At 39.5% G+C, this 27,907-nt stretch overlaps 1 protein-coding gene across 1 annotated transcript in view; it reads left to right on the top strand.

The window, feature by feature from the left end:
• Nucleotides 1–27,907, top strand: part of LOC119505499 (contactin-associated protein-like 3) — a 249,225-nt gene that overhangs the window by 49,018 nt on the left and 172,300 nt on the right. The window contains exon 3 of the mRNA XM_037798314.1: nucleotides 19,114–19,307. Within this exon, the coding sequence (XP_037654242.1) occupies nucleotides 19,114–19,307 (194 nt within the window). The remainder of the gene's footprint in view (nucleotides 1–19,113; nucleotides 19,308–27,907) is intronic.

The raw sequence follows: 27,907 nt of genomic DNA, 5'->3' as shown, positions 1-27,907 counted from the left end.
TTAACTGTAGTCTGTCATCTACAGTAGGGCCCACTGTTATACAGTCCTATGCTTTATCCTTCAATTTTTATTCTAGTAACATATACTTACTGGAGAAGATAGTAATAATACTATTTTAGTAATCTTTCATCAATTATAACAAATGTAATTACAGTTTAATAAAATAGTACAATTATAAAAAAGTGCTATCAATAATTGTGACAGATGTTCCAACACCAACGCAGGGTATTGAGGTTGGGGTGAGATATGGGAATCTTGTATTTTATGTATGATAGTTCTTTAACCCACAATTTCTCTAATAAAAATAAAGTGGAAAAATCTGTTTTATTTATTTGTTCTAATAACAGATGATCTGATAATCAAATTTAGAGGGGGGATTTCCATTCACAATAGCATCAAAAGTAATAAATTATTAGAGATAAATGTCACAGAAGAAGTGCAAGACAGGACCTGTACATCAGGAACACAAAGCATAGCCAAGACACTTTAAAGGAGACCTAAATAAATGGAGACAGATATTATGTTTGTGGATTGGAAGAAACCAGAATTCTCCTACTTTTCTGTTGAGAATGTAAAATGGTCCTGCTGCTTTGAAAAATAGTTTGGCAGTATACTAAAGTGAAAATATATACTTACCGTACAACCCAGCAATTCCACTCCAAGATAAATGAAAATATAAGTCCACACAAAGACTTAAATGTTCATACCAGCATTATTCATAGTAGACAAAAGCTCTAGATTTCCATCAATGGGGGAAAGCATAAACAAAGTGTGATACACCAAAAGAATTGATTAACATTCAGGAAAAAAATAAACAAACTATTGATACATCATGATGTTTTTATTTACTTAATTGTGCTTTAATGTTATAAATTATTCTTATGGTAGAACACCATCACACTCCATTTCAGGACTTCCATTCCATTCTTTCTGTTGAAAACTTGGGTGTTTTTACTTTGTCCTGTTCAAAGCAGTCAGCAATATATGTGATAGCTAAACTGCCAATACTTGTCATAGAGGTGAGGTTGAATAGGAAATTTCCTCCTTATCAGAGGTGGCTGAAATCACTTAAGGTTAGAGGAGTTTTATTAATCTTCATATTGTTGACTCATGCTTCTGGAAAGATGAAATAGATGTACTTTTCTCTATCCTTCCTGCTAAGTAAGCTAGAAAAAAACGGATAAAATAAGGAGACTCTGAACATTGGAGAGGAGATAGACTGGTTAGAATCCTGGGGTTCCCTAGGAACAACACAATGTGTATTCCCTGCCTTTTCTTTTTGTCCAGATGGCCTAAACTGGATACTGGATAAACCTACAACTCAGAAAAGCCATGGGGAGACGACATAAAAATATCCAAGAAAATCTGCTCTCTCTAGCCAAAAGACAGTCTAGGAAGATAGAAAGCTTTTAGACAATAATCACTGTACTCCAGCCAAACCCCACAGAAAAACTGTGACCCCAGTCCCACAAGCAAAGGCCAAGTGAAGAACTAGACTTCCAAACTCTCCAGGCTGTAATGATGTCCCATCCTCCCACACCCATGTAGTTTTGGGAGGGTCTTGAACTGTGCAGCTGGGATGTTGTTGATGGTCAGGAGCCCATCAACAAGGGCTGATGCCTGCCTGTGGCATCAGCAAGGATCACGTAGGGATCCTGGAATTCCACCTACACCTGCAGTAATGAGGGGGCACTCCCCTTCCTCTACCAGAGAGGTATCAGAGAAATCAAGCCAAAACAAAAGATTTAAATAAGATCCAGAACTCCATGACATAATACCCAAAATACCCATATTTCATGGAAAATCACTTACATACTGTTCTAGTTTGCTAATGCTGCTGGAATGCAAAACACCGGAAATGGATTGGCTAAAGGGGGGTTATTTGGTTATACAGTTACAGTCTTAAGGCCATCAAGTGTACAAGGTAATGCATAAGCAATTGGGTACCTTCACTGGAGGATGGCCAATGGTGTCCAGAAAACTTCTGTTAGCTGGGAAGACACATGGCTGGTGTCTGCTCCAAGCTCTGGTTTCAGAATGGCTTTCTCCCAGGATGTTCCTCTCTAGGCCACAGCTCCTCTTCAAAATGTCACTCTCAGTTGCTCTTGGGGCGTTTATCCTCTCTTAGCTTCTCCGGAGAAAGAGTCTCCTTTCGATGGCCGTCTTCAAAATGTCTGTGTCAGCTCCAGCTCCTCTCTCAGCTTCTGTGCATTCTTCAAAGTGTCCCTCTTGGCTGTAGCAAGCTTGCTCCTTCTGTTTGAGCTTATATAGTGCTCTAGTAAACTAATCAAGGCCCATGCTGAATGGGTGGGGCCACACCTCCATGGAAACTGTCCAATCAGACTCATCACCCACAGTTGGATGGGGCACATTTCCATGGAGACAACCTAATCCAAATGTTCCAACTTAATCCCTACTAATATGTCTGCCTCCACAAGATTTCATCAAAGAACATGGCTTTTTCTGAGGGACATAATGTATACAAATGGGTACACATACCAAGAATCAGATGGAACTCAACTTCTATGAAAAAGACAATCAACAGATGCCAACATCAAGATGACACAGATATTAGAGTTATCTGACAAGGATTTTAAAGCAGCCATCACAAATATACTTCAACAAGCAATTTAAAAATGTGAGAAATTGTGAAAAAGTAGGAAATCTAGGCAAAGAATTAGAAGATGCAGATAAAAGCAAATGGAAATTTTCTACTTGAGTAATACAATAACCAAAATAAAAACCCAAAGGATGGTCTCAATAAAAATATAGAGATGACAGAGGAAATCAGTAAATTTGAAATGAGAAAAATAGACATTATCTAATCTGAACAACAGCGAGAAAATAGAATTAAAAAAAAAAAAATAGAACCTCAGGCACATGCAGTACTATAATAAAGTTCTAATATCTGTGTCATCAGAGTACCAGAAAAAGAAGTGGAGTTGAAAAGCTATTTGAAGAAATAAAGGCTTAAAATTTCCAAAATTTAGCAAAAAAATATAAACCTACAAATTCATGAACTAAGTTTATAATTTAATCCCAAATATATCAACACTAAGATACATCATAGAATTCTGAAAACTAAAATCAAAAGAAACAATCTGAAAGGCTGCTAGAGAGAAACAATGCATTCCTTGTAGGAGAAAACCAACTTCAATGAGAGTAGATTTCTCAAGAGAAACCACGGAGGCACAATACTTTTCAAGTGTTGAAAGAAATTCACCATCAACGCAGAATTCTACATCCAGCAAAAATATCCTTCAGGAATTATTTGGAAATTATCATTCTCAGATGAAGAGAATTTGCTGCCAGCAAATCTATGCTAAAAAAATGTTGAGAAGAAATTTTCTAAACAGAAACGAAATGATAAAATAAGGATATCAGGAAAGAATAAAGAAAGAGCAAAATTATGGGTAAATATAATAGATTTTCCTTCTTCTCTTGGCTTTTCTAAAATACATTTGACAGTTGAAGTAAAAATTATAATATTGTATTATGTGGTTCTCAGTGTATTTAAATGAAATAGTTAAGGTAACTGTATTATAGAAGGGGGAGTATAGGACATAAAGTGAAGTAAGATTTCTACACTTCAGTTAAACTAGTTAAATGCTGGCTTTAAGCAGACATAATAATTTATGTATCTAAAATGTAATACCCAGAGCTACCACAGAAAAATATACAAAGATATTTACTCAAAAACACTGTAGATAAATCACAATAGAATTCTAAAAAATGTTCAAATAAGCCATAGAAAGGCAAGAAAAAGAAAACAGAGAAACAAACAAATAAAAAAAAAACACCCAGAAACATAAAAGAATAAATAAAATGGCAAACTTAAGTCCTAATATGTCACATATAACATGCAACTGTTTTAAATACACCAATAAAAAGCAGATCAAGTGGGGTTTATTCCAGTGAATACAAGATGAATTCAATATTCAAAAATCAGTCAATGTGGAGAGAGGAAAATGGTGGCATAGAGAGGAGTGGAAGCTAGTTAGTCCCACTGGAACAACTAATAAACAACCAGGAACAACTAGTACATAATCTGGAATAACTGCTGGGGGACAAACTTGACTGTCTGCACATCATACACCAACCTGGACTGGGAGGAATGCCCGAGATCATGGCATAAAATCTGTAAGTAAAAACTGCGGACCTGAGCCGAGAGCCCCTCCCCCATGGCAGCCCTAACTGCAAAGCCTCTGTGATAGGGAGCAGCACTCTCTGAGCAAGTGAATATACCTCAGCCCAGCTCCAACTGAGGTTATAATTAACAAATGTTGACTGCCAAATACAAGCTACGAATCCCCAACAAGCAGACAGAGGTTTTCGGTGACAACTGACCTTGGAGAGCCAAAGGACCTCTCTGGGAGGGAGGGGGAGCCCAGAGGACCCAGTGCTGTCTTTGGCTGATGGGTGAAACTGAAGGTGGCTGCAGACTGGCCCTGAAGGAGGGCTTTCTGTCCCTTTTTCCACTCAGTGGAGAAAGCCTCAGCCATTTTCACTTCCCAGCGTTCTGACCCAGACATGGGTGGAGATGACAGAGTGAGAGAGACTATTTGAATGCAAATTATATCTCCCCAGGGTGTGTATTTTCCCTAAGAGGAAAGAGGTGGTGCCAAGCTTTACTACCTGCCTTCCATTCAGAACCAGACCCCAGAGCCTGGGGGAAAACAGCCATGGGTCACACCTCCTTATACCAGTCTGGAGTGACAGGCTGACAGATGCCACTTGCTGGGCAGAAAAGTACAGTGGCTTGAAGCCTCAAAGGGTGTATCAATCTTCTAAGACACACCCTCAGGGAAATGTGATACTATTGCCTCCTTCTGAGACCTGAGCCCATTCTGCTCTGGAAAATCCTGATTGGGGTAACCAAGGAAACCAATGCCTAGACAACAGAAAACTACAACCTACGCTAAGAAAAACAAAGTTATGGCCCAGTCAAAGGAACAAACTTACACTTCAACTGAGATACAGGAATTGAAACAACTAATGCTAAATCAATTTAAAAAGCTTAGGGAAGATATGGCAAAAAGAGATGAAGTGTATAATGAAAACACTGGGGGCACATAAGGGAGAAATCGAAAGTTTGAAAAAACAACTAGCAGAAACTATGGAAATCAGAGGCACAACACAAGAGATGAAAGGCACAATGGAGACATACAACAGCAGATCTCAAGAGGCAGAAGAAAACAGTCAGTAACTGTAGAACAAGACACCTGAAAGCCTACACACTAAAGAACAGATAGGGAAAAGCATGGAAAAATATGAGCAACATCTCTGGGAATTGAATGACAACACAAAACACAGGAATGTACATGTCATTGGTGTCCCAGAAGAAGAAGTGAAGGGAAAAGGGGCAGAAGCAATAATAGAGGAAATAATCAGTAAAAATTTCCCATCTCTTATGAAAGACATAAAATTACAGATCCAGGAAGCGCAGTATACCCCAAACAGAATATATCTATATAGGCCTACGCCAAGACACTTAATAATCAGATTATCAAACATCAAGGGCAAAGAGAGAATCCTGAAAGCAGCAAGAAAAGCAACCCATCACATACAAAAGAAGCTAAATAAGACTATTCACAGATTTCTCAGTAGAAACCATGGAGGCAAGAAGGAAGTGGGGTATATAGTTAAGATACTGAAAGAGAAAAATCACCAACCAAGAATCCTATATCCGGCAAAACTGTCTTTCAAGTATGAGGGAGAGCTCAAAATATTCTCTGACAAACAGACAATGATAGAGTTTGTGAACAAGATACCTGCTCTAGAGGAAACACTAAAGGGAGCACCACAGACAGAAAGGAAAAGACAGGAGTGAGAGGTTTGGAACACAGTTTCTGGAGATAGTAGCACAGTAATGTAAGTACACTGAACAAAGATGACTGTGAGTATGGTTGAAAGAGGAAGGTTAGGATCATGTGGGACACCAGAAGGAAAGAGGAAAAATAAAGACTGGGACTATAAAACTCAGTGAAACGTAGGGTGCTCAACAATTGTGATAAAAGGTACAAATATGTTTTTACATGAAGGAGAACAAATGAATGTGAACATTGCAAGGTGTTAAAAATAGGGTGGGAGTGGGGGAAAAATACAGTCAATGCAAACTAGAAACTATAATTAACAGAAACATTGTATTATGCTTCCTTGAATGTAACAAAGGCAATATACCAAAGCTAAATGCATATGGGGGGGGGGTACATAGGGGAGGGGTATGGGATTCTTGGCATTGGGGGTGTTGTCTCTTTATTCGACTTTGGTTTAATGCTGTTTCCTTTTATCACTTCCTAGCTGTCACTTTTTTCTCTCTTTCTTTTTTTTCTTTTGTCTCTCTACCTTCACTGACTCTTTTCCTCCTTCTTTGTGGAAGAAATGGAGATGCCCTTATATAGATAGTGGTGACGGTAGTGAATACATAAATACGTGGCTATACAGGGAACCAATGATTGTTTACTTAGGACAGAATGTATGGTGTGTGAACAAAACAAAATGGGTTGATGAGGAAACCTTGAGAAGTCTACCCACTCCAATATAGGCATCGGGGTCACCAGCAAAAGCCTGGCTCACACAGGCTTGGTGGAAAGACGTTTTACTCACATGGAGAAGAGACAGAGCAAGGTCAGCTTCTCTAGTGGCCATTGGTTCCCCACAGCCAGCAGGCCTCTATATCTGTGGCCAGTGCAGAAGTTGTTCTATGCACGCACCCCACTCTTGTGTTGGTGTGCCTTAGCGGAGGAAATGCACTCCCTTGCCACCAGGAAAAGACATACCATTGGGGTATGAGCTAGGTGTCATAAAACAAGCCCAACAGAGTCAGATTGTCTCCAGTGCATATTTAAATATGTTTGGGACAATAGGGGAAGGAAATATTCCTTCTCTATTGTCTACTAGGCCATTGTGTTTTCTCCCAACAGGCTGACACACTTGGTTCTGAGCCCAGGATGTATTTGTGGATCCCAGAGAAAGTGGCAGGCCGTGCCAGGACTACCTCCTACCATATCACATTTTCCTTGTTATACACTCACCTCTGAAAATATTGTCAATGGCACCTGCATTTTAGTAATATTTAGAACATATTATTTTTGCAATCATATTATATATAAATTCATATGATACATGTAATAATAAATAAAAGCATGCCTCTTTTCATTCAAGGCTTTCACAGCAATTTTACAAACAGTAATCAACTAAATAATATATTTAAGGGAAATGTAATTACTACCACAAATGGGCTGTTTTCTTTGTTCTGGGAGCTTTTAGTTGACTGAGCAATCAATCACATACTGATAGATAATTTAGTACTCACCATATTTTCATTTCTCAGCATTTCACACCTGCATTTCTTTATATAATGCTAAGTGGCATGCAATAAAAAAGAAAAATTTAAGAAGCATTTAGTCATTCCCTTAAGAAAACAAAGAAGACTGGGTGTGGGAGTGGAATAAAATGAAGGGAGAGTGGTGGAATTGGCCTCAGGGCATACTGGCTCACCTCCTACCCTTTCCTCGCATGCTCCTTTTGTACATCACACTAAAGCACATCATGTCTGCCTCATTGCTTCCGTCAATCAAGTGAAAACAGTGCCTTCCTTGCATGCCTAAATGATGTTCCGGGAATTATACATGCTATGAAATGACTCATAGAATTCATGATAAATGCCCATGTGCTTTTATTAAATTAAATGAGATTACAGATATGAATGGAACAAAACACACAAGTCATCATAGTAATAGGGGAGAAGAATATGGGCTGGGTGTCTTAACTCATAGGGCCTTTCTGAATTTTTCTGTGGGTGTCTGTAGTCCTCACCGCAGTACCTGTGAGTTTCTGTGGGTGCCCAATGAAGAGCCTGAAGGAGAGTGCAAACTCCTCCATTTTGTAGTGTGCCCAAGAAATTTGCCCTGTCCTACCAGCCTACGCTTGATCTTCATCCATTTCTTCACTGTTCTAGCTGAAGGCTTACTGGTGTGAGGTTACATTTGCCACGGATGAGCTCCTGCTCACATCTCTTTTCCTGCGGTCTCCTTCACTCTTTAGAGTTTGGGCCATTTGGTTACTCTGTGAGCTCAGTTCTCCACTGGGCTTGACAAAGATCATGAACTTGAAGTTATAATGGTGGGAAAGAGACTCCTAATGCTCTCCATTCTGGGGTGGAAGCCAGAAGTTCCATTTCAAGGTTTTTATGTACTGTACTGTCATTTTCATTCAGTTCAAAATACTTTCTAATTTCTCTTTTAGTTTATTTGATCCATTGATTGTGGAAGTGTGTTTAGTTTCCTATTTTTTGAGGGTTTTTCAAAGATCTTTCTAATATTATTTCTGATTTAATTCCATGGTCTATTCCAGAGAATATACTTTATATGACTTAAATTCTTTTAAAATTTACTGAGACTTGTTTGATGGACTAGAAGATGGTCTGTTTGGTACAATTTCTTATGAACATGAAAAGAATGTGAATTCTGCTGCTGTTGTTGGGTGGAGAGTTCTAGAAATGTCAGTCAGATCTAATTGGTAGACTATGATGTTCAAGACTTCTCTATCCTTATTGATTTCTGCATACTGGTTCTATCAATTGTTAAGAGATGAATATTGAAATCTCCTATTATAATCATGAATTTTGTCTATTTAAGTTTTATCAATTTTTGCTTCATGTATTTGAAACTGTTATTAGGTGCATATATTTTAGGAATATTATGTCCTCTTGTTAAAATGGACCACTTTCTCATTATGAAATAACATTTTAAAGCCTTGTAGTATTCTTTAATCTGAAAACCACTTTATCTGATATTAGTATAGCCATTCTTGCTTTTTTTTTTTTTTTTTTGACTAATATTAGCATGGTATATCTTTTTCTGTGCTTTTACATTTAACCTATTTATGCCTTTAGAATTAAAATGTGTTTCTTATAGGCAGCATATAGTTGGGTCTTGCTTTATTATCCAGTCTCACAATCTTAGCAATTTAATTGGTGTATTTGGACTATGTACATTTAATATGGTTACTGATATGGTGAATTTTAACTGTCATCTATTATTTGTTTTTTATTTGTCCAGTGTGTAATTTGTCCATTTCAAGCTCTTAAGGCTGTAGATGCATTTTGTAAGGGAATGCATCTCATAAATGACTATTATATACATGCTGAGATTCTATCCACAAGCTCAGTTCTTCCCAAAGAAAACACTTTTGGGAAACAGAATGTTTTCCCTCCCTCAGCCACCTAGGTTGAAGGAATCACAGTGGAAAGAGAACCAGAGCTAAGAGACAGGTTTCAAGGCAGGATTTCACTTCCAAATACCACAAATCACAAAGCACAAATCACAAATCACAGTGGAAAGAGAACCAGAGCTAAGAGACAGGTTTCAAGTCAGGATTTCACTTCCAAATAGCATGGCTAAAAGAAAGACAGTAGGGCTTAAAATAGTGTATGTGTGTAGTTAGAACACTTTTTTTACTAATTGAATTCACATCTAAAATAAATGCTTAAATTCCCCTCAGGAAAAAAAAGCAGGATAATTGACAAAAATCTTGGAAGTATAAAGCTCAATAAATGTTAGGAAGTGGGATGAAGAATGAGAGGATTCACTGAAAACCAACCCCATCCTTTTTCCCTATAAAAGCTCAAAATCAGAGAGGAATTTAGGGCCAATGGTGGTAAGCACTTCCATCTCTGTCTGTCTTTCTCTCCCTCCCTCCCTCTCTCTCCCATTCACCCCAGACAGTTCCTGAAATTTTAATGACTTCTGTGAATTAAGATGCAATTTGATGAGACGAAAAACAAGCACATCTGGGTGAAATTACATTTGAAACGATGTAATTATCTTAGAGGAAAATGTCCCTTTGTGATAAATTCAATTGAGTAATTCACTGGGTATATAAGTTCCCTAATGGTGTTTGGCTCTGTTTATTTAAATCACATTTACTTTGCTTACTTACATTTTGTGCCCTTGGATGTTTCTCCTTCCTGGTACTTATTAAATCTTGAGGAAGGCATTAATAATAATAATGCCTTTTATTATTATTATTTTACCTCTGAATAATTTTCCTTCCATGCAAGGTCCACACATACTCTGACAGCCCTGCCACTTGTGACCAGATATTGTGGTCATGGGAATTTTGTTGTTGTTGTTATTAGTCAGAGGTAATTAAAACTCCAGCTGATGGGCCCCTACCCAGCTTTTGTCTTTCACTTCCCCTAGGTTGTAACATGCGACTGCAAAAACTGAACAAAATACAGAGTTATACAAAACAACAGAGACCCAAAACATATAAAATAAAGACATAATTTAGCCCAATTATTTACAAACAAAAAGTAATGAGTGATTGATAGGTCATATGAATATGTTCTTAGACAGGGATAGAAATTGAAAAAGGAGCTGATTTGCAAAATAATATCCTCACACATACTTTAATTAGTTATTTTATTTTCTCATCTGTAAAGTGGAGATGATTAAACCTAAAGGACTGGATCTTTTTAGCCATAAAATGCAATTCTGGGCGTAAAAGTGTCTGGTAGATGCTAATGTCTCTTTGTGGCCCTCTCTCTCTCTCTAACTGAGCCACCTCCACAGGTGAACTCACTGCCCTCCCCCCTACATGGGACCCGACTCCCGGGGGTGTAAATCTCCCTGGCAACACAGGATATGACTCCCGGGGATGAATCTGGACACAACATCATGGGATTGAGAACATCTTCTTGACCAAAAGGGGGATGCGAAATGAAACAAAATAGTTTCAGTGGCTGAGAGATTCTAAATGGAGTCGAGCAGTCACTCTGCTGGGCACTGTTAAGCACTATATAAATAACCCTTTTTAGGTTTTAATGTATTGGAATAGCTAGAAGTAAATACCTGAAACTATCAAACTGCAACCAGTGGCGTTGACTTTTGAAACAATTGTATAACAATGTAGCTTACAAGGGGTGACAGTGTGATTGTAAAAGCCTTGTGGATCACACTCCTTTTATCCAGTATATGGATGAATGTGTAGAAAAATGGGGACAGGGACTAAATGAAAAATAGGGTGGGGGGGTGATTTGGGTGTTCTTTTTACTTTTATTTTTTTATTATTATTTTTACTTTTTGGGTACAAGGAAAAGTTTAAAATACAGATTGGGGTGATGAATGCACAACTATATGATGGTACTGTGAACAGTTGATTTTACACCATGGATGATTATATGGTATGTGTGAATATATCTCAGTAAAACTGAATTTTCAAAAAAGTGTCTGGTAGAAACTTCAGCATGCAATACGTGCTTCATGATTTTTCATTCCCCTTCCTTCCGTTATTTTCCATTGCAAAATAACTGGAAAATCTTTAATAATTTCCTTATAACTCTGAAGTTTAGAAGTGGTAAGCAGCAGATAAATCAGGTGCCATATTGTGAGATCACTGGGAACAAAACAATTGCAAAGCTCATCATCCCTGGTGAAATCACAGTAACAGTTCTTATAAAAATAACTGTCGAGTCCCACCACCCATGGGTACCCAGCTTGCCAGCCATGCCTGACACCTGCTCATTCCTCAGACTCTGTCCCTGCTGTTCTCTCTGTTAGTGATGGCCTTTCCCATCCCCACCTGACCTCAAACCCTTGCTTCTCCTCCACCACTCAGCTCAAAATGAATCAAGCTAAAGGAGCGATGGTGGCATAGAGAGGAGTGGAAGACACTTAGTGCCCCTGGAACAATTCATAAAAGACAGAAAAATTAGTAAATAACCTTGAATAACTGTGAGGAGACAAAAGTGACTGTCCACTCATCATATACCAACCTGAATTGGGAGGAATGCCCGAGATCACAGCATAAAATCTGTAAGTAAAAACTGTGGACCAGTGCAGAGAGCTGAGAGCCCCTCCCTCTTGGAAACCTCACAGTGCTAGAGAGCAGCACTCTCTCAGCCCAGCTCCAACTGGGGTTTTATTGTTAACTGCTCAATACAGACAGTGAATCCTCAATAAGCAGACAGAGGCTTTTGGTGACAACTGACCTTGGGAGAGTCAGGGGACATATCTGTCTCAGGATGGGGAGCCCAGAGGATGGGGTGCTGTCTCTGGCCGACAGGTGAATCTGGGAGCTTTCTGTCCCTTTCTTTCTCTGTCAACCTGGGCAGTTAAGTGGAGAAAGCCTTAGCCATTTTCAGCTTGCAGTGCATTGCAGTAAAGAAAGCCTTAGCCATTTTAAAATCACAGCACCCTAACCCAGACAAGGGTGGAGATAGCAGAGTCAGAGAAACAGAGCATCTATTTCTATGCAAATGACCTCCCTCTGGGAGGCATAGCTTGCCAAGAGGAAAGAGGAGGGGCCCAGCTCTACTACCTGCCTTACATTCAGAACCAGACCCCAGAGCCTGGGGGAGGGGAGCCATGGGCCACACCTCCTTACACCAGCCCAGAGTGACAGGCTGACAGATACCACCTGCTGGGCAGAAAAGCACAGGGTGTATCAATCCTCTAAGACATACCATCAGGAAAACCAGATACTGAATATTTCCTCTTTCTGTGACCCGAGCTTGTTCTCATCTGGGAAAACCTGATTGGGGTGGCCTAGGAGGTCAGATGCCTAGACAACAGAAAACTGCAACCTACACTAAGAAAAACAAAGTTATGGCCCAGTCAAAGGAACAAACACGCTTCAACTGAGAAACAACTAATGCTAAATCAATTCAAAAAGTTTAGAGAAGATACGGCAAAAAGAGATAAAGGCTGTAAAGAAAACACTGGGCGTACATAAGGCAGGAATCAAAAGTTCAAAAAAAACAACTGGCAGAATCTATGGAAATGAAAGGCACAACACAAGAGACAAAAGACACAATGGAAACATACAACAGTAGATCTCAATAGGCAGAAGAAAACACTCAGGATCTGGAGAACGAAACACCTGAAAGCCTACACACAAAGGAGCAGAAGGAGAAAAGAATGGAGAAATATGAGCAATGTCTCTGGGAACTTAAGGATGAAACAAAATACAAGAATGTACATATTATTGGTGTCCCAGAAGGAGAAGAGAAGAGAAAAGGGGCAGAAGCAATAGTAGAGGAAATAATCAATGAAAATTTCCTGTATCTTATGAAAGACATAAAATTACAGATCCAAGAAGCTCAGCATACTCCAAACAGAATAGATCTGAATGGACCTACACCAAGACACTTAATAATCAGCTTATCAAACGTCAAAGACAAAGAGAATCCTGAAAGCAGCGAGAGAAAAGCAATCCATCACATACGAAGGAAGCTTAATAATACTATGTGTGGATCTTTCAGCAGAAACCATGGAGGCAAGAAGGAAGTGGGGTGATATATTTAAGATACTGAAAGAGAAAAACCACCAACCAAGAATCCTATATCCAGCAAAACTGTTCTTCAAATATGAGGGAGAGCTCAAAGTATTTTTCAACAAACAGACAGCGAGAGACTTTGTGAACAAGGTTTGGAACACAATTTTGGGTGATGGTAGCACAGCAATGTAAGTACACTGAACAAAGATAAGTATGAATATGGTTGAGAGAGGAAGGTTTGGAGCATGTGGGACACCAGAAGAAAGGAGGAAAGATAAAGACTGGGACTGTGTAACTCGGTGAAACTAGAGTGTTCAACAATTGTGATAAAATGTACAAATATGTTCTTTCGCGAGGGAGAACAAGTGAATGTTAACCTTGCAAAGTGTTAAAAATGGGGAGGCATTGGGGAAGGGATGCAATCAATGTAAACTAGAGAATATAATTAACAGAATCATAGTATTATGCTTCCTTTAATGTAACAAAGGTGATATACCAAGGTAAATGCAGATAAGAGGGAGGTCTAGGGGAGGAGTGTGAGACACTTGACACTGGTGTGTTGTCTGACTCTATTCTACTTTGATTTAAGGTTATCTTTCCTTTTGCTGCTTCCTAGCTGTCATTTTTTTTTTCCTGTTTCTTTTTTCTTTTTCTTTTGCCTCTCTACCTTCTTTGACTCTTCCTCCTGCTTTGTGGAAGAAATGTAGATGCCCTTATATAGCTGTGGTGAGGGTGTTGAACATATAAATACATGACTATACAGAGAACCATTGATTGTTTACTTAGGATGGAATGTATGGCATGTGAACAAAACCATCTTAAAAAAAAAAAATGGATTGATGATGAAACCTTGAGGGCAATGTACTGAGTGAAATAAGCCAGACACATAAGGACAAATATTGCAGGGTCTCACTGATAGGAACTAATTATAATATGTGAACTCATAGACATGAAATATAAGTTACCAAGATACAGAACGAGGCTAAAGAATGGGGAGCAGTTGCTTAGTATGAGCAGAATGTTCAACCAGGATGAACGTAAACGTTTGGAAATGAACAGAGGTGTCAGTAGCACAATGTGAGAATAACTAATAGTGCTGAATGGTGCATGAATGAGGTGGAAAGGGGAAGCTAAGAGTCATATATGTCACTAGAAGGAAAGTTGGAGGTCAAAAGATGGGAATGTATAAAACTGAATCCTATGGTGGGCAATGTCCGTGATTAACTGTACAAATATTAGAAAACTCTTCCATGAACCAGAACAAATGTATGACAATACAACTAGAAGGTAATAATAGAGGGGCATATAGGGAAAAAAATGTACCTGTTGTGAACTATATACTACAGCTAGTAGTATTTCAACGTTGTTTCATAAACAGTAACAAATGTACTATACCAATACTACGAGTCAACAATGGAGGGGGGTTGGTTAGGAATATGGGAGGATTTGAGTTTCCTTTTCTTCTCCTTTTTTTTCCTTTCTTTTTTTTTTTCTTCTTCACTTCTTTGTCTTTATTTCTTGTCTGGAGTAATGAAAAGGTTCTAAAAATTTAACAGAAATTAAGTGTGGTGATGGATGCACAGCTGTATGAGGGTACTGGGGGCAATTGACTCTTCACTTTGGATCTTTGGATGATTGTATGGTATGTGAACAATCTCAATAAAAATTAAAATTTAAAAAAAAAACTGTCCTTTAAAAATAACCCCTCCCTTTCATCAAATGGCATCAAGTGGGAGAGACCAAGAGTTATTTATTCAACATACCTTAATCTTACTCCAGTACTGACATGCAGTTATCAGAATGTATGCTATGAACAGACAGGATACTGTTCTTGTAATTCACAATCTCTGAGGGCCTGTATCTTGGGACATCTGGCTATATTTGTGTTGAGTGGAATCATGCTACCTCATTTAACTCAGGTGCAGTGACAGGCCAGAAGGCAGAGAAAGGAGGAAGGCAGAGTGGAGAAAAGAAGTCTGTGATTAGGGAAGAGGGTGACCCGGTAGGATGCGCCTTTAGCTCTTGTTTCTTGAGTGCTAAGTTTTAGTGACCACCGAACAGAAGGCATTATGTAAAAAAGCCTCTACATTAATAGGGGTCAGTACATGTGTGACCTCAACTCTACCAACAAATCAAGGCATTCCTTAGTTTTGATTCATGCCAAGGTGCTTCCTATACAAATCTGCAAAGCTGCCTTTAAGCAAAGAAATTGGAGCTACCCAACAGTGCCAGGTTAGTGATACCATATTTCCCACCATTCCCACCATTCCCCTTGAGCATTAAATTCAGTGGTTATACACAGTCATACATCCTCAAAACCCAGCAACCCAGCTGGGATTTCAGATTTCCCGAGGTGGTATTGTCCTGATGAAATTTCCTGCTAAAGCCAATGTTTTATTACTTTATCAGTGACATATGGCTTAATTGTATACCAGTACTACCTCTTCGGTGAAGATAAGATCAAGTAGCTGAAAATGTGTCAAGATTTTTATGACAAGTAAAGCTATTAAAACAAACAAACAAGCTCACTCTGCTAGGCAGAGACAGTGTCCAGAGGTTCCTGGCACCTTTTATTAAAACTCATGATCCCAAGGCAACACTTCAAAACCATTCTGATTCATTTTCTCTCATTGTGCTTCTCTACATGTGCTCTCATATTAATTACATTTCTTGACCTGACTTAAAATACCAAGAAACTTGTGAAACGCAAGCTAAAGAGTGTGCTATCAATGTTGGATAATCGTGATGAGAGAAAAAGTCCAAAATGTTGAGTCATTTCTAAGAAGTTTAAGCCGATATGTATAAAATTCCAAATGTATAAATTCCAAAATTCCATGCTAAGATGATGGTTTGGCCAGTAGCATTTATTTCACCTTCTCCTTGTTCTCCTTAGAAAGATCATTACAGACCAGCAAATAATAAAACAGAAAAGGGTATGCTGCTGTAGCAGTGTTCTAGTTTGCTAATGCTGCCAGAATGCAAAACACCAGAAATGGATTGGCTTTTATAAAAGAGGGTTTATTTGGTTGCATAGTTACAGTCTTAAGCCATAAAGTGTTCAAGGTAATGCACCAACAATAGGGCACCTTCACTGGAGGATGGCCAGTGGCATCTGGGAAACCTCTATTAGCTGGGAAGGCACGTGGCTGGCGTCTGCTCCACATTCTGGTTTCAAAATGGCTTTCTTCCAGGATGTTCCTCTCTAGTCTGTAGTTCCTCAAAAATGTCACTCTTAGTTGCTCTTGGGGTGTTTGTCCTCTCTTAGCTTCTCCAGAGCAAGAGTCTGCTTTCAACAGCCATCTTCAAACTGTCTCTCAACTGCAGCTACTCTCTCAGCTTCTGTGCATTCTTCAAAGTGTCCCCCTTGGCTGTAGTAAGCTCACTCCTTCTGTCTGAGCTTATATAGTGCTCCATGTACTAATACAGACCCACGCTGAATGGGTGGGGTCACAACTCCTTGGAAATTATCCAATCAGAGTCATCACTCACCACTGGGTGGGTCACATCTCCATGGAAACACTCAAAGAATTACAATCTAATTAACACTGATAAGTTTCCCCACACAAGATTACATCAAAGATAATGGTGTTTTGGGGGACATAATACATTCAAACCAGCACAAGCACTGTTGTGTTTAGGACTATTGGTGATGAGCTCAAGAAGGACTTTTCATGTATTAAACTTGAGATGGGCCTGAGAAAGAACAGTAGATCTGTTAGCTCTTGACAGGAAGATGCCAGATCTCCCCCTACTCTCCCTACACACCCACACTTCAGATACCTGGGCCTTGCCTAAACGGGAGTGGGAAAGGCCACCTGCATCGGGGTGACTTCTTGAGGTAGCTAGGTCTAGTCACTTTCCAAACCCCACTGCATCCTTTCTGCATTTATTTAAGGATCACCAAATCCCATCAATATCATCAAAATAACATAATAATAATAATGAGTCATAGTTAAGAGCCCAGGTTCTAGATTCAAATCCCTGTGAGCCACTTGCCAGCTGCAAGCCACTCAATACCCAAACAAAAGGGTAGTGAGAGCTTTATCTCATAAATCTACTTTAGGAATGAAATGAAAAAATCCACATAACGAGGACTCTGTGCCTGAAGTGCTCAGTTGCTCAATAAATCTTAGTTGTTAAATGAAGACTAGAAGTGGGTGGATAGTATTCCATCACATCCAGAAAAGTGATGTTGGAAGGAGGAAAATGCAGAGGGAAGAAAATATGAGGACTGTTTCCATCGAGGGTTGAAGAAAGTTACACACTATCTGTGGCAGGGAAAAATATATAACTGTTGCCATGGATCGTCTAAGAATCAATCTTCCCCCAAATAGAAAACTATACTGCAAAGGGGGAGATGCCTGTGGCATACAGCAGAACACTCAAATTTGAACAAGACCTCTGCCTCCCTCCCAGCTTCCTAGCTTAAGAAAGGAGAGGAATATTTTAGTGTCAATCAGATAGACAGTGTTGGTGATCTACAATTCTCCATCTTGTCTAAATATAGGGCAATAAATAGCAAAGCAAAAAGATACGTAGTTTTGTGTGTGTGTCTGGATCAAAAAAGGGTGTTGTGCTAATGGTACATACAGAGAAAAGGAAACCTATGAACAAAGATATACTACAACAAAAGGAAATCTTAGAATCTGAGTTTGGAACGAATCTGTAAGCTTGGGGACTGTATGGAAGAAGTAGTTAATGTGTGGCCAGCAATCGAGGAGCTGCTTAATAAGTGAGTTTCTCTACACCCCCTATAATACCTTCACATACCTCACCGTGAACCTATTACCTCTCCTGGATATTATAATAATATCAAATTTTAAATGCTTGCTTTACATTAGGAATTGCACTAAAGACTTTGCACAAAAATGAGTTGGAAAATGAAAAGATGCAAAATTTAAGCTGATTAATTTACTTTGTCTAACCTTTCAGTCCTTTCTATCAGAGCCTTCAGGTAAGTGGCAGAACTGTGAGGAAAGGAAAAACATGCTGATTTCCTCATCCTGGGGATTGGTTGTAGATTACTGCTTTTTACTAGACGTTGACTATTCAAGAAAGAGTGCTTTGATAGCATAGCTCCCAATTTTATTTATTAGACAGGAAGAATGAAAAGCATCAGTAGACATCAGCAGGCACTCCTCTATTCTTGTTTTGGATGTGGCCTCTGCCAAAATGAAAACAGGAATATTTCTGCCCTGCCTCCATCTTCTTGAATGCCAGATAGACTCATCATCATTCAAGACAGAACGAGCCTTGCTTGCTCTGGGAGGCTCTCCCCGAGTTTTCCCCATTGAAACTTCAGAGAGAGCAGAGAGACCTGAGTCTTATCTGTGCTCACCTTTACCACTGGCCACACTGTGCTTTGAATTGTTCTGTTAAATGTGTGTTTGTTCTAGGAGACTGTGAGCTCCTCAAATGCAAGGATTGGGTCTTATCCATTTTTGTTTCCTCTGTGTTTAATCATATTCTTTCTACAGTAGGAATCTAGTCTCTTATGATTGGTAAAGTGCAAGTCTTGTACAAGAGCCATAAAATAAACAAGTCCAAAAGGGGACATGAGCACGGAGTGGCTGCCTGTGCCACATCAAGCACCTTTTCCACTTAGTGGGACACCTGTACTCAGCGGGTGATCGAGCTCAACGTGAAAGCAATTCATTTACGGTCCATCCATTTACACATGAACCTTCTTCTTTTTCTTTTTTGTTTTGAGTCTATTATTTTATTATATTTAAGCTCACAATCTTATAGAGTTTTCCACTCCAGGAGCATAGAGGTTTTATAATTTCCTCCTCTAATCATTTTCTCCTTTTTTCTATTTCAAAACAAAAAAAGGAGCTGGTGGCTGGTCCCCACTTGTGTCAGATAAATACCAGTGGCTGCAGATTGACCTTGGAGAGAGAATGGAGGTCACGGCCATGGCCACCCAAGGAGGCTATGGGAGCTCCAACTGGGTGACCAGCTACCTGCTGATGTTCAGTGACAGCGGGAGGAACTGGAAGCAATATCGACGAGAAGAGAGCATCTGGGTATGTTTCTGATAAAAGTAATTGGTATATTGCTACAAGCATATTAGAGAAGCAGAATCTGAAGAATTGCTTTGAAGACATTTTCAAAGTGAAGGTAAGGTGCATATTTCATTCAAATAATTGTAAAACAATCTTGTTATTATACCTTTAAATAGTGAGGACGTCTCAGAAACATACAAGTCATGTATAATTTATTTTAGGTATTGCCTCTTCATTATTTTACACGAGTAGAATTAATTCATTATTTTATTTCCTCTGATGCCATCTCCTATTGCTGAAAGACATGGAAGTTTTAAAGTACAACAAGTAAGCAGTGAAAAGTTCAGGCACACGGGCTTTGAACTTGAAGTGTGTGTCCTTTATTATTTAGCCATGGTTTATAAGCTGTAGGCTATACATCTCCTTGGGAGTCTTTGGAATCTTAACTACTTTAAATTTCTTTGCAGCAGTGATATAATTTCTGATTATATGCCAATGCACTTCTTAGGAAATTATTTTTAACTTTTGTGAATATTTTTAAAGTATTTATTTTATTAAAAACACATTTATTATATAATATTTGGAAGTAACCCATATCTGTTTAAAACCTTGCTCTGTCCTTATTAATAAAGCCTAAACTGTGGTACACAGACTCAGTGTAAAACAGGTGATGTAAAAAGAGGAACGTTGTGAATTCTGCATAGTATTTGCAATTTGACTCTCCCCTCAACTCAAAGAACATATAAGTGATGGAGGAACAACGAGCATTTTTGTTTTCCTGTTAAGTAGGTCAGAGGGAAGCCGTATCCAGGGCAATGCCATCTGTCCTTTTATTTACCCTAAAAGGTCACGTGCCTGGGGAAAATCGTATCAAGAATAATATCTTTATTAAGCCAAAACAGTAATATTAGCAACAGTTGTCTACTCCCACAATCCCTTCAGCGGTAAGAGTATGTTTAGCTTTCACTGGAGTGAGTGGTTTAATTTCCTGTAAATGTCATCACTGCCTTCTTTCCCTGCAACCTTAGAGCTTAATAAGCATGCCTGGTGAGGTCTGGGACATTAGAATGTATTTGATGAATGAATGAATAAATGAGTGAATGAATGAGTGAGTGAAATGCATCTTCTGCCAAGGTGCCCTTCTTGAACGCCCATGCTGAAATTCTGCAATTCTGCACGTCTCCAGGACTTATTTTGAACCAAGCCAATGGTACTTAGCGCTGTGAGGGTTCACAGTGCCCTTCCAGCATTTTGAGCTTTACCTTTGCATCTCCTGCATCCATCAGTGTGACTGGCAAATGGGTCCCACTAAATGAATTTATTTTCGGCTCTATGACTAACTGAGGAGAATTTTGTGTAGTGAACAAAAAGTTCGTATTAATGACAGTGAAGAGATAAAACCCACAAAACAGACCAGAGGTGATTATAGTGTGGGTGCAACTATGAGGGACAGACCATGAGAGAATTGGGGTGAAGTGAGGCTTAGATTGGCCTTGAGGAAAGCATTATGATGCAGATTGTTGGAAAATAATTAAGGAGGACACTCCAGGAAGCAGAAATAAGATGAACAGAAGCATGGATAATGGATGAGCTACACAAGAAATAGTGAAATGACTGTTCAGACTGGAATGGGGAGAGAATATGAGCAATTTGATGAAAGTTAGATAACTGCAAAGAATGAGGGTCTCAAGATGACATTATTAAGAACCTATAAATATAATTGAGTTTCTTGAAAAGCTGCATCAGCGTCTCAGATACCTTCTTCCTTCTTCCCTCCCTCCCTTCCTTCCTTCCTTCCTTTTCTTTCTTCCTTCCTTCCTTCCTTGCTTCCTTCCCTCCTCTCTCTGTCTCCTCTTCCCTTCCTCCCTCCATACCTCCCTTCCAATGAATAATCGAGTGTGGTAGAGTTTAATAATACACCCTTGGAAAATGTGATCTGATTCATAATTATCATCATATTCATGACTAGGTGTTTCTCTTCTGTCTAATGTTTTCTTACCAGAGCTACTTTCTCCTAAATAAAGCTTCACTGGTTGATAATTATTTGTCTTCTATGTATCATTTCTTTAAAAGGTTGATCAGACATTGGCTGTTCTCCAACATTTTCAATGACAGTCAGAAATATTTTTAAATTATTACATATTTTATTAGATCTTCTGCTTTCACCTAGGCATTACATTAAAATATTAATGGAAGAAGTTACAGTAAGTTAACTTAAGAGATTTGCTTTTGCTGCATAAAATATTAACACTCTTGAAGAAAAATTAGCATGCTTTTGTAGGCTTATCATCATCTTTCCTAGCACAGATTCATACTATAGCTGCACCCCCTGCTCTAAGCTCATTGAATTAACCTCCTTTCACCAGGAGGACAGAATGTGTTCTCTGCTATCTCCTAGGAGGCTCACTCCTCTACTTTTATGTTAAGGATGCATTAAACATTCATTCCCCCAGCCTTAGAGGTTTCTTGGCTGTTCTCTTTATCCTATTTTTAAATGACTTTTGCATTTGTTTGTCTGAGTCTAATCCATTATCCATATAATGTTTTCTATTATTAAAGATCCACACTCTCTTATCTGCAATTCCTAATTCCAAAAGCAATGAAATTAAAGCGGTAAATTCCCCAAGGAGTCCTATATTCATTCAGCAGCAAAACCTGACTGTACCAACTTTGGGGCTATTTACAGTCTTTAAGTACTTTGCTTAATGTGGGTATCCTTATGTTTTATTGCAGAAATAGTAATGTGCATGATTACCCCATGTTCAGTAATATTTGTTATACGCACAGTAGGACCTTTCCAAAATCTGAGAAATTCTGAATTCTGAAACCAGTCAGGTGCCAAGGCTTTAGATAAGGGATTGTGCACCTGCCCTATCAATCACTGACATTTATTTATGCAATAGATTAATATCTTAATACACATCCTTTCTAACACTGTGCCTCACGTTGACCGCTTCCATAATGTCTGGACTAGAGTTGTATTGGGACATAGTCAAGCCAACTAAAAATAAGTGCCAGATTTATAAAATCTTCAGAGTAGTAAAAGCTGTGCTCAAAAGAGAGAAACCCTCTTACTTAAACAGGAATGGGTGAATCTTTTCTGAATAACAGAAGAACCCTCACTATATTTTATATTTTCAGGTAACAAAATGTATTTCAGGACACACACTCTCATTTGGTGTGAATAGTTAATATTCTCCTTTGATATGACTTTTGAAAAGGTGCCATTGTTCAAGCAAGGTCAAAAGATTAAAAATGTTTAGAGAAGAGGGCAGATAAAAGATAATTTTCTGGGCAGAGTGTAAACTACATATATATATGCATACTTATATGTAGAAGATTATACTTATGTAGATATAATCACTACTAGTTGTGGTAGTAATAACCTAAGAAACCATGTGGCTTGATAAGACTGTCCAGGAGCAAAAAGGAGACTTAAAGATGTGGTTAGAAATCCAGACTGACAGTGCTAGAAAAATGGTCCACAGTCCTGCTGACAGGTCATATGGTGAAATTCTGGGCAAAGTACCAAATTAGTGATCGCTGATGAGCCCTCTTCCCTGATGTCTGTTTTCCACTTCTTTCAATGAGAAAGGAGAATCGAGATCTATAGGGAAATATATAACTCTTTAATTCATTGTGACATTTTCCAAGGGCTGGAATTGGATAATTGAGAATATTATCCAGATCCTAATGCCAGCTCCAAGCTCTCCTCTGATCACCAGACTCCACCTCCATTTGGATGCCAAATAGACATAGGAAAAGAAGCATGTCCAAAACCAGACTCTCTGTTTCCACCCCTCCCAACCACCAAACCTGTTATCTCCAGTTTCTACATCTCAGGAAACATCAAGCATTTAATATTTACTATTAATATTACCAATCACTTGAGCCCAAATCCTTGGCATCATCAATGATTCCTCCTTCTTCACACCCCACATTCAGACCTTTGGAATATACTGTCAGCTCATGATCCATCAACATATTGAGTCAGATATAACTTCAGGGGATACATGGCGTCTAATCATGTTGCAGTCCCTCCCCCATCACCCTGCAGCCTGTCATTTCTTACCTGGCCTACTGCCATAGCCTCATCTGGCTTTCCTGCCTTGCCTTTGTAACTGTCTCCTTCCTTCTACCCTTGAACCCCTACAGTTCGTTCCTCACCCTTGAGCTCTTCTTAAAAGCTGTCAAGTCATATGACATTTCCTTTGCTGAAAACCTTGCAGTGAATTCCCTGACTTTTGGGGATTAAAACATGACCCCCAGAAAAGGCATGTTAGGCACTAACCCCTGGTCCTGTAGATGTGAAACCATTTGTAAATGGACCTTTGGAGATAATATTTTTAGTTAAGATGTGCGCACATTGAATGAAGGTGGGCCTTAATCCAGTATGGCTAAATCCTTATAAGCAAAGGAAATTGGACATGGAAAAAAAGGCCACAGGGAAGCTGGAAGTCAGTGGAATCCAGAAGAGAAAGGAGAGGACATCACCAGGTGACACGAAAGCCAAGTGTTTTTGTTTCCAGGGCTGCTCAAGCAAATACCATGCAATTTGCTGTTTTAAACAGTGGGAATGTATTAGCTCATGGTTTTGAGACTAAGAGAAAGTCTAAATCAAGCCGTCATCAAGGTGATGCTTTCTTCCTGAAGACTAGCATTCTGGGGCTGGCTGCCAGTGATCCTCGGTCCTGAGCTCCTCCATTACACGGCAATGTACATAGTGGCCTCTCCTGGCCTCTCCAATCTCTTCAGGGTTCCATTGAATTTCAGCTTCTTGTTTCCCATGGCTTTTTCTCTCTATTTGAGTTTCATTCTTCTTATGAAGGATTCCAGAAAAGGATTAAGACACATCCTGGTGCCTCACCTTAACTGAAGTAACCTCATCAAAAGGCCTTACTTATAATGGGTTCACACCATAGGAATGGATTTCAGTTCAAGAACATGTTTTTTGGGGTTCATATAGCTCCAAAGCACCACATCAAGGAACCCAAAGATTGTCAGCCAGTTGGAACACTGCCAACCCAAGGAGGAAGCAAGCCTTCTAGACTCTGAAACTGTGAGTCAATAAATTCCTGTTGTTAAGAAGAACCTTTTGTGTTGTATATATCTTAGCAGCCTAGAAACTAAGACACTGACATGTTTCATCTCTTATAATGTCCCACTCCTGCCCTCAGGGGGTGCCCGTTGACACCCCCCCCCCCCACACACACGCTCGTGTCATTCTCTTGCCTCAGGAACTTTGTACCCTCTCCTAGTCCTCTTTGCTTTGTTAACTGCTGGGTTCACAGCCCCTGGGAGAGTCCTTGGAACATAGTAGGTGCCAAACACACATTAGTTGGGTGAATAAATATAAACAACTCCAAGTTCAGCGTTCTTTGCATTGCACGTATCACTACATTTCAACTTCCAGCCCAGCTCATGGCCACACTCATCATTGCTGTGCCTTCCTACAATCTTAGAGTTTTCTTTTATTTTCTTATGATTTTCTACAATATTATGATTATTGTTCTGGTTTGCTAAAGCTGTTGTTATGCAAAATTCCAGAAAAGGATTAGCCTTTATAAAGGGAGTTTATTTGGTTACAAAGTTACAGTCTTTAGACCATAAAGTGTCCAAGGTAAGGCATCAACAGTAGGGTACCTTCACTGGAGAAGGCCCATTGGCATCAGAAAACCTGTCTTAGCTGGGAAGGCATATGGCTGTTGTCTGCTTGCTCCCAGGTTGTGTTTCAAAATGGCATTCTCCAAAGCATCAGCTTTCAATGGCTGTCTTCAAAATGTGTCTGTAAGCTGCAGCTCTGAGGTTCTTCTGTTGGTAAGCCCCTTTATAAGACTCCGGTGAACTAATCAAGGCCAATGCTGAATGGGCGGGACCACACCTCCAGGGAAACATTCAATCAGAGGTCACACCCTAACCAAAGGTGTCACTCACAGTTGGGTGGGTCACATCTCCATGGAAACACTCAATCAGAAGTTTCCAATCTAATCAACACTAATACCTCTACCCCTACAAGATTGCATTGAAGAATATGGTTTTTTCTGGGGGACATAGTATATACAAACCGGCACAACTATATCGTAGTTTGTCTTAATTCTCTAAGTGATTTTAAACTCCATATAACAAACCAGTGTTTAGAATAAACTTTCTACCATGTTTGGTAGGGTTAAAACAGTAAGGTGAGATCCCCTTAAAAAGAAATTTGAGCAAGAACTCATTGACCCAGAAAGGCCAGCACTGGTTAGTTAAGTCCCTGCTATCTGCCTTGGTAAGTGAAGCCAGCCTTGATCAAGTCGAGGCAAACAGCTCAGAGAAAAGTGATGAGTGTCATATTAGAATAGCTTTCATCCTTTGAGATGTGCAGCTTTGGAAATATGGGTAAAGAAAGGAGGTTTTCTTATTCAGACACAACCGTGGAGAGAAGTAAGGCAGAGGGGTAAAGAGGATCTGGGGGACGCATTGCCCTGTGAGCTGGGGATCCCATCCTTACTGGCCCACAGTTAGGTTAGGGCTACTGGCACAGGAATCATTGACACATTTTAAAATCTGTGGAGTTTTATTTTCTTTAACTCTCGCTGCAAATTACCACATATTTTGTGGAGCATAGTCATTTTCAATAAAGAGCTTATTTAAATTTAAAAAAAAAGCAACATTTGGCTGCATTTTCGGCTTATCTCTGGCTTCACAATCTTTTGTGTTATATTGCCCTTCTAGCAGTTCTTTGAAGTTGTCAAGAGAGGTCCATCCTTTGGACTAGGTGGTCTGTCTCTTAAATTCTCACCTGGAAGAGAACAATCTACCATGCAGAAATAACTTCCTCAATTCATTTCTCAGTTCAGATTTCACTTGCTCACAGACTTCTGTCAGACAACTCCCCAGACACACACACCTGCCCTTCCCACCCTATACATCCTTCAGTTTCGTTGCTTCCCCCTCATGTTGGGGATTGAATCGTGTCCCCCACAAAAGGCAAGTGCAGGTCCAAAACCCTGGTCCTGTGGCTGTGAACCATTTGTAAAGTGGACCTTTGAAGATGTTATTGGTTAAGGTGTGGCCCAAACCAGATGAGGGTGAGCCCCGATCCAAGATGGCCGACGTCCTACTTAGCAAAGGAAATTGAGCAGAGAGAGAGAGAAGCCACAGGGAGCAGCCAGGAGCTGGAAGTCAGTGGAACCCAGAAGGATAAGAAGATGCTGCCATGTGTCAGAAAAGCTAAGGAACCCCAAGATTCCTGGGAGCCAGCCCCAGAATACCACAGTTTTGGGGGAGAAATCATCGCCTTGCTGATGCCTCAAGTTTGGACTTCTCCTAACCTCAAAACTGTGAGCCAATAAATTACTGTTGTTTTGAGCCAACCCATTGTATGTATTTGTTTTAGAAGCCAGGAAACTAAAACACTTGCTTTTTATTTCTGTATGTAACTCATGATTTCCTGTTATCATGTTTATAATCTTGTTTGTTTTTCAGAATGTCTCTCCCCCCTGGAATAATTTTATGAAAAGAGAGAAAACATTCTCGGAATAATATTTTGTGACTTTGTTTTCTGTTAACTTTCTAAATTTTTTTCTGGCAAGAAAGTAGATGTAGCTATAATTAAATATTTTTCCACAAGTATTTATCTTTTTGAAAGTCTTCATTCCAGAAGTATTGTCTTTAATCTGTGTGAAAATTCAGTTAAAATATTTCTGAATGTCACTCATTTTTATCACAATTTTACTTGTGAATGCAAATAATATTCATGAATAATATGTCACCTAGTGGAAAAGTTATTATATAAAAATATATTTTTAAGTTTTCTAAAGTTAAAGTCATACTAGGGTTTTAAAAAGTGGTTTGAGTATAGGAGCAAGGTTTTCTTTTTCTCTACTATGTATTTCAAATATTATCCTCATTAGTAAATATCTTTCTGCTCAGACATTAGTATGGGGGCCCTACCCACTGCTGTGTGGTGCTTGGGGCATGGCACACAAAGCACTTTAGTGTGTGGGCCATGTGTGTGTTTTCCCATAATTTTCTCCTTTATTTTCTGGGCCCGATTAGAGCACCTGTGAAGGCAGCTCATGAAAGAAGCAGAAGGATGAAGAGAGTTGAAACTGTGGGTCAGATATGGTCAGGTCTAAAGGACACAGCCCCTTCTCTCCCTGACATCCTCTGACTGTGTGCTCGGCACATGGCATGCACACACTTGCCCCTTTTGCTGAAAGATAAATGAGCAAACGGAAACTTTTCTCTACCTGTGCCTGGTGCTGACTACAGCATCCAGCCATCCAGTTCACTGCTCACTTAGGGCAGGTGCAGCAGCTCCTGAGACAACTGTCCCCTCTGGGCTCAGAGTGGCACCAAGCCTTGAGTGCAGCAGGATGTGGAAAGGCTTCCTCAGCTCCAAGGATTTCCTGATCTCTGTTGGCATGTCATAGTGCATGGGACACCTCATTCGCATTGCATCTGGCTGCACTGGGCATTGGGTTATTGAAATCACGACTTGGTTCTCTCTGTTTCTCCACATCCTTATCTGCAGCTTCTCTTCCTCCAAAATCGAGTCAGAAAAAAATTGCCCCTGTTGTAATGAACTACACCTCAGCAGGCCCAAGTGCACACAAAACACTGTAGTGGGAGGTTTG

The sequence above is a fragment of the Choloepus didactylus genome, chromosome 10, assembly GCF_015220235.1.
Source record: "Choloepus didactylus isolate mChoDid1 chromosome 10, mChoDid1.pri, whole genome shotgun sequence".
NCBI lineage: Eukaryota > Metazoa > Chordata > Mammalia > Pilosa > Megalonychidae > Choloepus > Choloepus didactylus.
Note: the sequence above shows the minus strand (reverse complement) of the source record. Positions and strands in the feature narration are given on the sequence as shown.